This window comes from Mauremys mutica, chromosome 16 (assembly GCF_020497125.1).
Source record: "Mauremys mutica isolate MM-2020 ecotype Southern chromosome 16, ASM2049712v1, whole genome shotgun sequence".
In the NCBI taxonomy this organism is placed as follows: domain Eukaryota; kingdom Metazoa; phylum Chordata; order Testudines; family Geoemydidae; genus Mauremys; species Mauremys mutica.
Genome location: NC_059087.1, coordinates 25,038,844 through 25,052,386, shown reverse-complemented (window position 1 = coordinate 25,052,386; position 13,543 = coordinate 25,038,844). Strand labels below are relative to the sequence as shown.

The 13,543-nt window shown below is 44.6% G+C and overlaps 1 protein-coding gene across 6 annotated transcripts in view; it reads left to right on the top strand.

The window, feature by feature from the left end:
• The window catches only part of RNFT2 (ring finger protein, transmembrane 2), a 58,978-nt gene that overhangs the window by 3,936 nt on the left and 41,499 nt on the right, over positions 1 to 13,543 (top strand). For 3 of the 6 annotated variants that reach the window (XM_044989478.1, XM_044989477.1, XM_044989475.1), the window contains exons 2-7: positions 107 to 208; positions 2,511 to 3,002; positions 6,101 to 6,579; positions 7,724 to 7,800; positions 9,335 to 9,435; positions 12,729 to 12,882. In XM_044989478.1, the coding sequence (XP_044845413.1) occupies positions 2,920 to 3,002; positions 6,101 to 6,579; positions 7,724 to 7,800; positions 9,335 to 9,435; positions 12,729 to 12,882 (894 nt within the window). In that variant the 5' untranslated portion in view covers positions 107 to 208; positions 2,511 to 2,919. Of the gene's footprint in view, positions 1 to 106; positions 209 to 2,212; positions 3,003 to 6,100; positions 6,580 to 7,723; positions 7,801 to 9,334; positions 9,436 to 12,728; positions 12,883 to 13,543 lie in introns of those variants that run through there. The other 3 variants (XM_044989480.1, XM_044989481.1, XM_044989476.1) reach the window with 2 other exon arrangements.

Genomic DNA, 13,543 nt, shown 5'->3' with positions numbered 1-13,543 from the left:
ATGTGGGGCTTTAGGAATAAAGAATGAGGGATGAGGAATATGGCAACATAGGCAAAATGAGCAGAAAATTTTTGAAGTTAAATCTTTTTTTCTTCTTCTTCTATAGCTTCCCACGAAGTATAGGCTACACGTCAAACATGTTAGGATATTTGAGGGAGAGTTGGGAAATATCACCAGAACAACTGCGGTATATCCTTACAGAATAGAGGTATGTGTTTACCAGGGTGGATTGAGTTAAATCAAAGTGATTTAAGTCACTGATTTTAATTGTGATTTAAGTCAGCAAGCAGGAAACCTTGATTCAAATCACAGATTTTAATCATGTTTTGTATTTGTACTTTCTAGTTATTTTCCTAAAGAGAGGTTCATTCTCCTTGGTTGGTTCCCATTAAAACATGTTGATTTGCAGCTTAAATATAGCCTTTATCTAAATGTGGTGCTTCTTATTGCTAGTCTGGAGGATACACAATGTCTATACACATTTATTTAAGCAATTGTTTAGTTTAACTTAAATTTATTCAGGTTCTTAATTTTTACATTTTTGATTAGGTTAGAAAATGATAAACAATGCATGTCTTATTTACTAGTTAATCATTCATTTTTACTTGTGATTTGTGTCAGCTCTATTTGGATGAAAATTCAGTTAAAATGCACATAAACAGCATTTTAATTTTCTTTTATTAACTAAAAACTACCTTTACATGTGCTGGATACATAAGAAAAAAAGTTTATCAAGAAGCTCATCAAAACATGTTTTGCATTTAAAACAAACTGTTTTATTAAACATAGGAAGTATTGTCTATAATTAGTTAACTGAACTGATTTGTTTCTGGTTACCATGTCCTTCAAGATTTTAGAACTAGTAGATCTCTCTCACACACACACACCTAGTTTTTATTTTGAGATTGGAAGAGGAAAACAAGCTTTCTTGCTTTTTCAACTTCCCAATTGGTTTCTTAACTCTGAATGAACTAGTCATTCAGTTGAACCAGTTTATACAACTGAAACAAAGAGCATGGCTACACTTGCAGCTGTACAGCGCTGCCGCGGGAGCGCTCCCGCGGCAGCGCTTTGAAGTGCGAGTGTGGTCGCGGCGCCAACGCTGGGAGAGAACTCCCCAGCGCTGCAGGTACTCCACCTCCCCGTGGGGATTAGCTTACAGCGCTGGGAGCCGCGCTCCCAGTGGTGGGGCACTGTTTACACTGGCGCTTTACAGCGCTGTAACTTCCTGCGCTCAGGGGGGTGTTTTTTCACACCCCCGAGTGAGAAAGTTGCAGCGCTGTAAAGTGCCAGTGTAGCCAAGGCCAAACATTCTCTCTGCACCTGCAGAAGGGGCTACTGCTCCCAAAAGCTTGATTAGCATTTCAATAAATGTTCCAGGTGTTTAGCCAGTGACTTCCACCAGCTTAGTGGCATGACTTTCTTTAAAACTTGACAGCAAACATGTTCTGTTATTTTTTATTTAATTTAAATGTTTCTGATACATTAAGCCCAAAAGTTTTAATTTAGGTTCTCAGTTTCAAATGTATAGGTTTATTTATTTTAAAAAAACCCCTTGTATTTAATTTAAATTAAAAAATCTGATTTTTTTAATAGATTTATTTTTTTAAATAATTAATTTTGATCCATCCTATATGTAACTAATATACACCTCTACCACAATATAACACGAATTTGGATATAATGCAGTAAAGCAGTGCTCTGGGCAGCGGGGTGCTGCGTGCTCCGGCGGATCAAAGCAAGTTCGATATAATGCGGTTTCACCTATAACGCGGTAAGATTTTTTGGCTCCCGAGGACAGCGTTATATCAGGGTAGAGGTGTACATATAACGAAACCTTGAAAAATTAAGGAAAAACAATTAAATTAAGTGATGTTGAAAAAAAATCTCAGTGAAGGATTGCATAGAATTGGAAATAAGGATTTAATGGTTCTATTTCCAACTCTCTTATAAACTGTCAATTTGACCCTTGGCAGGTCACTTAAAAAAAACCAAAAAGCCCCCAAACCTCTCAGTGCCTCAGTTTCCCCTGCAGTAAAATGGGGTAATCATGTTAGCTTTCCTCATTCATGTCTGTGTGGCACTTTGATACTAAAGTGATGACACATTTGTTTCTCCTTTCAGAATGATTATTTAAAAAAAATAGTTTCATGGACTCAAAATTGCTGCTGGAAAGAGAATAAAAAATGAATAAAACCTCATCCCAATTCTGTGACAGGCTACTATAGCCAAGGGTTTCAGGTTATTATAATCTCTGTGCTTATTCTTCTCCTACTCCAGACCCTAGTTTATAAATAACTTGACAGTGCCCAAAAGATCTGATCTTTCATACATGCACATATTTAAGAAAAGCCTGGAGAGTTTGCTAGTGTGAATTATGTGATTTACCAGGGATGCACTATGTAGCAAAAAATAAAACTGTGTTGCCCTGATGTGACTGCATTTTTTATAAAATATTACTTTTTCTCCCCTCTCCTGTGTGCTTCACATTGCCCTGCAATCTCCTTCAGAAGAGGAGGAGGAAAAGATCTTATTCCTAGACAACAAACAGCCAGTTCGTATGTCACATCTAGGGTTACTGTCGGTTGGCCTGGAGTCCCTTCTCGGATCATTTCATCGTAGGATTCTAAAGTCCATGTGACTTTCAACTTTGTTCCTGGTGCTGTAGAATGTGATCTGGCTCCTTCCTGCCCTGACTGGAGAGCTATTTCTGTGCGCTACCAAATGTCAGCGGAAAACCTTTCAAGAGTTGTTGTTTTTTTTGGTAGTGTTCTAAAAAACTGATACACTCCTGAACCACTGTTCAGAGAAGCAGGTGATTTTTGCCAACCATGTCACTGGGTGAATGGGTGTCACAGCTCTCCGACCCTCTGGGCCTTTGTTACTAGTCCCCCTGGGGATTGCTGATCTGCAACGTTAATGTTGAGTGTGCTGTGTTTCAAGGTGTTAAGGAAAATGCAGAGACGGCACAGCAGCAACACTGATAGCCTTCCTCCGGAAAGGTAAGTCTTCTTTCCTCCCTCGTTTCTTCCACATTCCTCTCCAACAGGCAATATTCTGATTAATTTGTTTGGTGTATTTCATATCTTTTTGGAAGGTAAAAGCTACAGCAGGGGTCGGCAACCTTTGGCACGCGGCTCGCCAGGGTAAACACCCTGGCGGGCTGGGCCGGTTTGTTTACCTGCCGTGTCCGCAGGTTCGGCCAGTCGCGGCTCTCACTGGCTGTGGTTCACCGTCCCAGGCCAATGGGGTGGTGGGAAGCGGCGTGGGCCGCGGTTCCTACAGTTTGTGTATTAAAGAGACAGAGTCAACATAGTTTAGGCCCAACATTTAGTTTTGTGTATATACAGTTAAACATTTTTCAAATTCAGCCTAGCTTAAACTCCTGATAACCAAACTTCAGATAAGCCAGAGTTATGTCCCTCAAGATTGTACTGGCTTTTGTGGCACTTCTAAACTCCATAGGAGGACTTCAGGCTGTTGTCCTGTGGGGATCCTAAGTGCTGAAGATTTGGAAGTGAACTCTGCAGGAGTGGAGGTCCTCGACAGCTGTGTTCTTGAGATGTTCTTGTGGAACTCCTCAAGAACTTAACTGCAGCTCCCTGGAGCTTAGGTGCTTCAGTAGACTGAAACTTTTGGTTAGCACCCCCCCAAATTTTATGAAGATTTTGGATGGTCCCTGAGACCTTCTGTAAACCAGGATTTATCCCTTTGTACATGGATAGATAACGGTATGCCTACTTTATTTTTAATCTTTTTTTTATAACTTCAGTGAACACAGGTTTGTTGTGGTGGTAGTTTTCAATGTTAATTTTTTCTTGGGCTAGAGAATGGGGAAATTAAATTAATCAGAAACAAAAGTGAAACTAACCAGTCTCATTTTTCTGTGGAGTTGAAGGAAATGTCTGTCAAGTGAAATGTGAAGCAAAAGATCCTGACCATTTGTGATCATTAATTATTCCATAACACTTTTCACAAGAGCAGGTTAAGTCTGGTCTTCTGTTCAAATTCTGACAGGAAGGTAACTCTTCATGTTAGTGCAAAAGAGACAGGCCATGTATTTCTGTTAAATTATTTTTATGTTCTTGGCCAACCTCTAGTTTTGTCACCTCACACTTCCCATGATGCTACCTGGCATGTAGTCTGTGTGTGGGCTGAGCACTGGAACAGATGTTTTGGGAGCTGAGTGGTTCATAGGATGTTGCATGGACCTTCTGACATGAGGTGAGGCTTGTCCTCAGTCAGTAAAAAATGTGTAAAGCACTTTGGGATTGATTAGGTTGAAAGGTGCTGTACAAATTCAGGATTTGTACCATTATCAAATGCAAAAAGTAAGTAAAGTAAAGTGGACTCTAAAAACTCTTTCATTTTAATACAATAAAGTATTATCACTAACATGGGCAAGGATTATTTAAAAAAAAATATGGTGAAATACTGGCCCTATTGAAGTCAGTGGCAAAGCTCCTGTTGACTTCAGCAGAGCCAAGATTTCACCCATAATGTTTACCTTCACAGTATCCCTTATGTAGCTAGTTAACCTCTTCCCTGGTGAAGGAATAGTCATGTATCCTAACAGCATTGTTCCAAACAACATCAATGTAATTGATTGGCATATGGACCTGCCCCAGGTACGTTATATTGTCTATGTTTATGTTTTTTGGAGATAAATACAGAATTGCTACTGGTGTCGCTTCTGTGTCCAACCCTGATTCGGGGCATTAAGTGTGTCATCCAGTATGTATCTGGTTAATTCTGAACCACAGAAAATGGTACAGTGTCTGGTTGCTTTGATTCCTTGCGGGTGCCTGCACAGAGACTCTGGGAGTGGGGTGTGACTATGAAAAGCCTTGTTTGGAGCTTGCTTAGTGGGGAAGTGCCCAAGAGGGAGTTGGAGCTGGTTCCAGAGCAAGATGAAATTCAAAGCTGTGCCGAGTAAGAGGTCTAGGGAGGGTTATGGGCTCGGGGGGGAGACCGGCTACGGGAAGGTGCGGGCACTGTGTATGTACCTGTGTAATCTCAGCTCGTGAGCACTGTTTCTAAAGTTGGAGGCTTCCAGGGATTAGGATCCAGAGAGACTGTAGTGCTGCACTGAGTGTCTATTTGTGGGTTCGACCTATTGCTGATCTTTATAGTTATTCTTTTTTTTCTCTCTCTCTCTCTCAGTGTTAACAAGTGTTTACTTTGCACTGGGCATTTTCTTGGCTAGCGACTTGCTTTGGGAATTGTCCCCTCTGTTCCCACTGCCACATGGGGTCATACCTTCCATACATTCACTGTAGAGCCATGCCACTGAGTACAGACAAACGGAGCATATTTTCCCTGGGCATGTGGCATTAGGAAGAAATAATGAGATTCCTGAGCCGCCTCTTGGAAACTCTCTGTAGGCTGGTGGGCTGTCTCCCCAGCACAGGAAGGAACGGATGCTGTGCCCAAGTCTGTTTCAGACCCTTGCCTCAGGGCACAGTTTATCAGTGAAACACAAAATTCATATGTAACACCAAAACAAATGCAGGTGGGCATTCTCTTCCCTTAAACACCCTGTTGGGTCATGTGACAGGGAAGTAGCTCCTTCTGGCTGATTTACCCCATGTTGTTATCATTTGGCTTTCCACACAGTGCCAGGATGGCAGTTGGCCACCGTTAAATAAAGTGGGAAGAGCCTGGCAACCGGAGCAGTTAGGTCATTTATTTGGGATGACACAGTTAATTCACTCGTGAGTAGTGTGGCCATCCCAGATTCATACCGATAACAAATGTACACCACTGCACACGGTGTTTTGCATACACCACGTGTTTACCGTCAAAACCATTTTAGAGATGATGTAGAGTTTTAATTTGGCCTGTAACTGGGCTGTTTTTGGGAACACTCCAACTCTGATCTAAAAACCCAGCGAGGAGCTCAGGAACTTTATGACCCATTTGAGGGATGGGAGAAAGCAACACTATTTGACCAGCACAATTGAACTGCCTAATGACTCCAGCCATGCCAAGGTGAATCAAATCCAGCCTTGCTGTTCTGGAGAATCAGGAGGATGCCTTTCCCAGTGCACAGCCGGTTGTTTGATGGTTCCCACTGTGGGGGTCTCTCTCCTCATTGCAGAAGCCGGAGTCAGACAGTCAGTTCTGAGACCAGCGTGGATGAAGGTGGAGTTTTCGAAGGTTTGAAGGCCGAAACTCCCTCACCCCAGCAGCTTTTCTCAGGGCTGGCAGGCATCCCATCTGGTACCATCCCAGCTACCCCATTCCAGTCAGGTTTGGTCCTGGGTTCCTCAGCAGGAGGCGGGGATGTGTTCATTCAGATGCCAGCCCCAAGGGAAGAAGGGGCCAGCCGAACAGAAGGAGCTCCATTCCACCACCGGCAGCAGCCCCATCACTATCACCATGGCCACCATCGGGGATCCTCTCTGCTGCACATGGCTAGTGGAGACCGCCACGGACACGCAGAAGACAATCCTGAGGACCAGCCTGGGACTCCTGCGCCTGCCCTCTCGGAGCTGAAGGCTGTGATTTGCTGGCTCCAGAAGGGGCTTCCCTTCATCCTGATACTCCTGGCTAAAGTTTGTTTCCAGCATAAGCTTGGTAAGCAACCAACTCACCATCTTCATTTGGTTCCAAGGTTGGTTCAGCAGCTGGGTCCTGCCGCAGTGTCCACTGTGTTTGTCTCTGTAAGAATTCTTAGAGGTATCAAATTCAGTGGGCAAAGGGTACCCAGGCGGACAGGGGTGACGCTACCTGTCTTTGGGCCTTTTCTTCCCCTTTAATTTCATTATTAGCTGTTACAGTTGAGAGAGGCCCATGTTTGATGTCCTGTCCTGCCATGTGGCAGACTCTTGTTCTGCTCTTTGCCTTGGTCTCTCTCCCTGCCCCTCTCGACCAGGGGCTGAGAACACGGTGAAGAATCCTCACTCAGCTCTCCAGGGCAGAGGTGGGATGAGAATGCTTATAGCAGCCTCTGCTGGTCAGCTCTTGTGTGGCGCTGAAAGTCTCGGAAGGGATTCGAATCGTGCTTGGCTGGAAGGATGGTAGTTGGGAGATGGGATGACCAGTTAAACTTTACATCTGAGATTTTTCAAAGCTGCCTAAAGGATTCAGGCACCCAATTTCCTTTAATTTGAATGGGAATTGGGCATCCCCTTTTAAATGTTCATTAGTAGATGGCGTATGTAACTGTCTGGTGAATATTTGTCTTTATGGACACTGATATCGCTAGCTAGAGGAAGCCATAATGTGCAAGCCGCCTCTCCGCACATCAGTCCTTGCCTGCAGCACCCCTCAGCCCTGGGTCACAACACAGCTTGGCCAGTGCACCTCAGTCTTGATCTGCAGAACCAGCTGCTATTCCAGTCTTCCCTCCTTTCCTAGCTCTGTTTGTGCAATTCAGCCATACCCTGCAGTACCTTTGCTATTGTGTTCCTGGGTCTCTCATGAACAGAGGCTGCCTGTTTCTTCAGTATTGTATCAAACTGTGTGGCAGCTTGTGCTTCTGGGCATATACGCACTGGAAATGGCCACGATGCATTCACATTAATTTGGCTTGTGATCCTAATCCCGCTCTCCAGAGCTTAGCGGTCAGTGTGTTAGCATCCCCCACTATATCCAGCAATTACAGGTGTTGGGTTTGTTTGTTTGTTTTAAACCTAAAATGTTGACTATAAAATAATTTAACAATGTGAATACCCCCTCCCTGGCTCAACAGCTGTTTGACGGGTGTCTTTCCTTGCAGGGATTGCTGTGTGCATTGGTATGGCCAGCACATTTGCATATGCTAACTCAGCTCTCCGAGAACAGGTCTCTTTGAAGGTGAGTCCAGTATCTTGCTCTATGGTGTTCTGAGACATTGCTCTTAATATGCTAAATAATGCTGATGCCAGATCTTGTCTTGCACTTTGTGGATGAAACAATGAATGTGCACAGATTTCTTTGCATATATGAATACTCTGTTCCCTCCCTGCCCCCACACAGCCTCCCTGTCTTGCAGGAATAGTGGTTAGAGAATGAAAAATCAGTACTGGTTTCTATTCCTGGCCCTGCTGCTGACTTGTAGTGCAACTTCAAGCTCTGTGCCCCATTTTCCCTATATGTAACAATGGAAGTGATAATGCCCCTTTCGCCAGGGTGCGGTGAGGCTTAATTCATTAACGCTTACAGAGAGCTTGGAGATTTTCAGATGGAAGACGCTATAGAAGTATTACTTATTAATATGCTTGGTGTTCTGGTTACATCTTAAATAAACCAATTGGCTTCTTGGTTTATAGCCTCATTGGGATATCTCAACAGCATTGCAGGGCCGGGTTGGGGCTGCATTATCATATAGATGATATGTGAGTGGCATAAATATATAATTATACACACATGGTAATGAAATAAATGTGACAAAATGCAGACTGATGGGATAAATTGCACAACTAGGTGTTAATTATCTCTGTCTTGCACATTTGTCTGCCTAACCTTACCCTGTCCGTTAATCCAGTTGCTTGAAGACTCAATCTAGCATTCCTCTGAACAGCTTCAAAGAGCCGCATTTTTACTAAATAAACCTGCCCAAAAAATTCTTTCTCGTTTTCCCTCCCAAATGTGGAATTCCCTTCTCAAAATTACGCTGGTCCAAGGCTCAGAGGAGATAACCTTCAGACCTTCACACGTGCTGAGTTTAGGATCTAATATCGTGTCATTCATTCCCATCTTCACAGATGTAGAATTTAAGTTACTGTTGGTTCTTTCATTTGTTCAGTTGTTTCTTGATTATAAATCACATGCACTGAAACCTTCCTGCATCCAAACACTGTCCATTCATGCTCTATGCAGTATGTTCTAGATATGATGAGGGTCTAAAAGAGTTTAGGTGGGTTTTTTTGTTAAAGCTACATGTTTAGATGTGATAGGTCCAGTTATCAAATGTGTCCCCTGATAAGGCCATCCAGCTCCTGCCTATGGAAGCTCAAACCTATGGTACAGCGTATCTGCTCCTCCTTATCAAGCTGAGTGTAAGCATGCAGGATTTGGATGTCCTGTTGAGGCACCCACCCTTGAAAACTGGGTTATGTGGGTCTGACTCTCCCTTTCTGCCAGGGTAATTCTCTTGATTTCGGTGGAGTAACTCTGCTTGACAAACTAAATGAGAGCTGATTCTGGTCCTGTTTATCTATGTCTGTACCTTGCTGCCTATTTTTATGTCTCACTCCCATGTAAATAACTAATTACTGAATGCTTAGAAGTGTGTGTCTGTCCCCTGGGTTGGTCTCACATTTTTCAGCAGTTAAAGGCTTGGGTGCACAATATGCATGTTCCCTTTAGACTTTTGAATCTGTCTTGTCTGCCTCTTGTTTGTGCTCAGGAGAAGAGGTCGGTGCTGATTGTCTTCTGGATCCTGGCCTTCCTCCTGGGAAATACCTTATACTTGCTTTACACTTTCAGCTCCCAGCAGCTATACAACAGGTGGGCATGTGGTAAATCCTACCTGGTGGAAACAGGTAGTAATTGCCAGGGTGGAAAAGAGGTTGCCCACCTTCTCTCACATTTTTGGGAGATGCGAGTGTAGTTCCATGGAATCTGCCATCTCTGGTACGGTAAATGGAGGAAAAGCATACGGGTTACTTGTTGCCCGTGGAAGCTGGGATTTTCTATTATGGTGTAATTGAGATATAGAGAGCCAGTTTGCTGGAACCAGATGAGAATACTGACCTTCATTTTCCCTTCCCACAATGGCTTCTTTCCATTGCTGTGTATCAGGCTTTTATTCTGTTACTAAAGATGGACTTGAGTAGTAACGTTTAGATTTGGATCCAGAGCCAAATGTTCCCAGCATTTGGGGGTGTTTGGATCTGGTGCAAATAGGGGCTAGTCTCCAAATTTAGTTATGGAGCTCAACTCTTCTGAAGCTGAGGGTTGTAAACATCCAGGGTTTTGGTTGGGGTCAATCTCTTATTACAATGATAAAGGAAGAATTAAATGCCATGAAGCTATTGGAGTTAGGCTAAGCAAGTGTAACCAGGATAGATGAGGTGAAATGATGCAAAGGCAAATTTAGGCCAAACGTTAGGAAAATTGGTCTGACAATGAGATCTGTTCCCCTGTGGAAATTTCCCAAGGGAAGTTGTGGGAGTCCCACTGATTGAGGTTTGGAAGTGTATATATTCAAGAAATCGTTGGAATATAAATTGTATTGAACAGTCTTGCATCGGATGAGCTATAATAGCTTAGATGAGATCACAGGTAGAGCCTTTCCATTTTTAATTGGGATAAGGCAGTAGTAATAGAACCAGCTCTTCCCTGGAAAAAATCATATTAAATGGTAGAACCATTGTATGCTCAGAACCGTGGCACCCAACTGAATTTACATTATTAAACCAAATTTATCATGAGCAGTTATTAGAAATACCTGTGTCTTTAACTGTTGCTTGGAGAAAAATGAGTTTAATTTGACCCCAACACTCTGAATTATTTTATTTAAAAAAAATGTGACTCTCATCTGGGATTCTGCCTGGGTGTTTGGAGTGAAGGGGCTGCTGTAGTGTGAATCAGAGTGGAAGCAGATGAGTGATGGGACTATGAGGGAAAGTTGCAGTTCAGAGGCTCCGGAGGGAAGGATTGGGTCAGAGTGGAACAGGAGGAACAAGTTGGGAGAATGTGCTGGAAAGGCTGCCATAGTGGGCAGCCGGGAAACAGAAGGCAGGAAGGGGGCTGCTGGGAGGCTCTGAGGAGCAGGGGGGTGAGATGGGGGTGTGGGGGAGCTGATGAGGATGATGGAGATGTGGGGGAGCTGGAAGGTGAGATGGGGGTGTGGGGGAGCTGATGAAGATGATGGAGATGTGGGGGAGCTGGAAGGTGAGATGGGGGTGTGGGGGAGCTGATGAGGCCAGGCAGATTTGGAAAGGGACAGCAGAGTTGGGCTGGGAGAGGGGCAGGTTAGTTCAAAGGGTTCCAGCAAAACAGGAACATTGTGCCCCTGTGTTTGGGGAGTGGTGAGTTGAGGCAAAAGGGTTAAATATATTGCAACGGCTGACAGAGAGTTCCACACCAAGGCCTGATCCCCCACGCAGTGCTCCGTGTGGATGGAGAGGTCTGTCTGTGCGGAGACCCTGGCAGCAGTGGGGCCCAGAGTCTTGCACAGGCTTGGGAGGTTAGAAATCGCCATTCACTTTTTGTTCCTTTCCGTTATTTTTCATTTCCTGATTTTGCTGCTGTTTTTGTGTATTTATTTTCCTAGCCCACAATAATATTTAAGTCTCTGATTTTGTTTCTGTTTTTAGGGTTTAATTTTACCTGTTGCGCTGTGCCAGAGTTGTGAGTATTTTAATTTCATGCTCAGGCTTTTTGTTTCGGGTTTTTCTTTTTGTTAAGTTTTTGCTTTTCACACGAGAGAGCTTGGTGGACAGTAATAGTGACAAGAAGCCCCTTGCGACTGCTGAAGAAGGACCTGATTTAATTGGTACCCCATGCAGTGGTTTCCTGAAGTACTAGTATGCTAGGCTCGTCCTGCCTAGGGAGCAAATATTCAACTCAGTGTCCAGCCCGAGTTGCTGGACTGGGGATGGCGGGAGGAGGAAAAAGAGGCATCTTTCTGCTGCTCTCTGAAGGCTGTTCTAGCCCATGGCTGAAGTAGACTTGCACGTTCACTAATGTGTCCCCAACGCAGGTGCGGGGGTTAATCAGAGCGTGTGTGCTGCAGTGGATACTCTGACCCTACCGCACCCATGCCCTGCTCCTTCCTGTTCAGTGAGAGCTGCTGTGCTGAATGCCTCACGTGGGGCATGTATGCCTTGCAAGGCACCCCGGAATCCAGCCTACTGTCTCTCTGAAGCAGAACCATGCTGGTTTCCGCTGCCCATGGATCCTTTGCAGCTGCAGGGTCTGCGTGCTGAGTCCTGCTGGGTCACTGCTCTCCACCGCCCACTAATTTGTGTTTGCTGGAATCCATGACTGAGCTTGGATTCCCCTTTCTATAGGTTTGGAATACGTGCACTTCAATAGGCGATGCTGATTCACAGAGCCCAGCGCTTAATTGGCCTCAAAAGTTTGCGAGCCACTGTCTCAGTGCAGTTACCCCATGCAGAATGGCCCTGAGCATTCTGCTGTGCCTGATGTGGTGCTGCCCTTGTCGCATGCCTGCCCTGCATTCCCAGCGAGATTAGTGCTGTGGAGAATGCTGCCCCGGCAGCAGTTCTGCCTTTGCCAGAATGTGCTTTTGTGGGGTTTCAAGGCTGGTCTATGCACATGGTGCTCTTGAATTGGCCTGTGCTGTTCCTAATGAGAAGTGGCAACTACCCACAGCGCAGCTCTGAACTGCAGCAGTGTGCATGTTTCAGATCATTCCCCAGTGGTAAAGATGGAGAGATGTAGGTGGCTTTTCCTTCAGGAATAGGATTGAGGGGGAAAACGTGGGCACCAGAGCTGCTGATATTGGGAACACCCCCCTGGAGGGAAGTTTCTTTTATCAGCCTGGAGTGCAGGGGTTAACTTCCACCGTCGGCTTTGTGGATGACTGTGTTCCCTTTACTGAAAATGGGCAAGTCTGAAGCCATTGACCTCAGTGGGGCTGGATAAGACCAGGCATGAGTCACAGGCCGGAAGGGACTAACCTGCTGACCGTGCTCCTGTTACACTTGATCTTAAGAACCTGTGCTCACGTTTGGTGGAGTCCCTGGGCTCATTCTTTGTCCTGGAGCTTTGATGAAGGGCAGATCGTGGGCCATTCATTAATGTTTGGGTCTTGCTGTCCTGCTTTTCAGCCTGATATTTCTGAAACCTAACCTGGAGAGCCTGGATTTCTTTGACCTGATGTGGACTGTGGGGATCACGGACTTCGTACTGAAGTATCTAACCATCTCTTTGAAATGCCTGGTCGTTGCCCTGCCTAAAATTATTCTGGCTGTCAAGTCAAAGGTAAAGGACTCCGCTTTCTTCCTGGTCCATGTCTGATGGGAGCCACCCAGTGAAACCATGCCTCTGAGGTTAGATACAGATTCTGCTTGGTTCTTGGCTGGGTGTGCAAAGGAAAGGGAGTCTCCATTTCCCCAAACTCTTGCATGGTTTGTGTAAAGACCAGACAGATTTTCACTCCCATGTACAAGGTAGGGTGGGGGCTGCTGGCTCCCTCCCTCCAATAACTGCATATTGCCCCCAAAAGGGAAGGGGGGAGGTGGGGCTGTAGCCAGCAACAATGGATGAGAGTGAAGCCCTGCCCTTTGCTACAGGCTGTGGGCAGTTTGCACTATCTAGCCTTTTGTGAACAAACCGCCCGCCTCCCTCCCTCCCTCCTTCTGCTGGAAAAACAGTGGATTAAAGTGATAAAAATTGCATGCTTTGTGGAAGACAAGCATCCTTATCTGTGTAACTGATAACACCTTAGATTATTTGAATGGAATTTTAGAAATCTGATTTACCGTGTATGTAGTAGAACTGGTCAAAATTTTTCAAATATCAAAATTTTGATGAAAATGTGATGTTAGGGAAGAAAAAATCATGGAAAGTTTTGATAAAATTTTTGCACCAATTTTCCTGGGTTATTTTTTTGACCGACTGTAGAGCTGGTAGCAACTTTTCT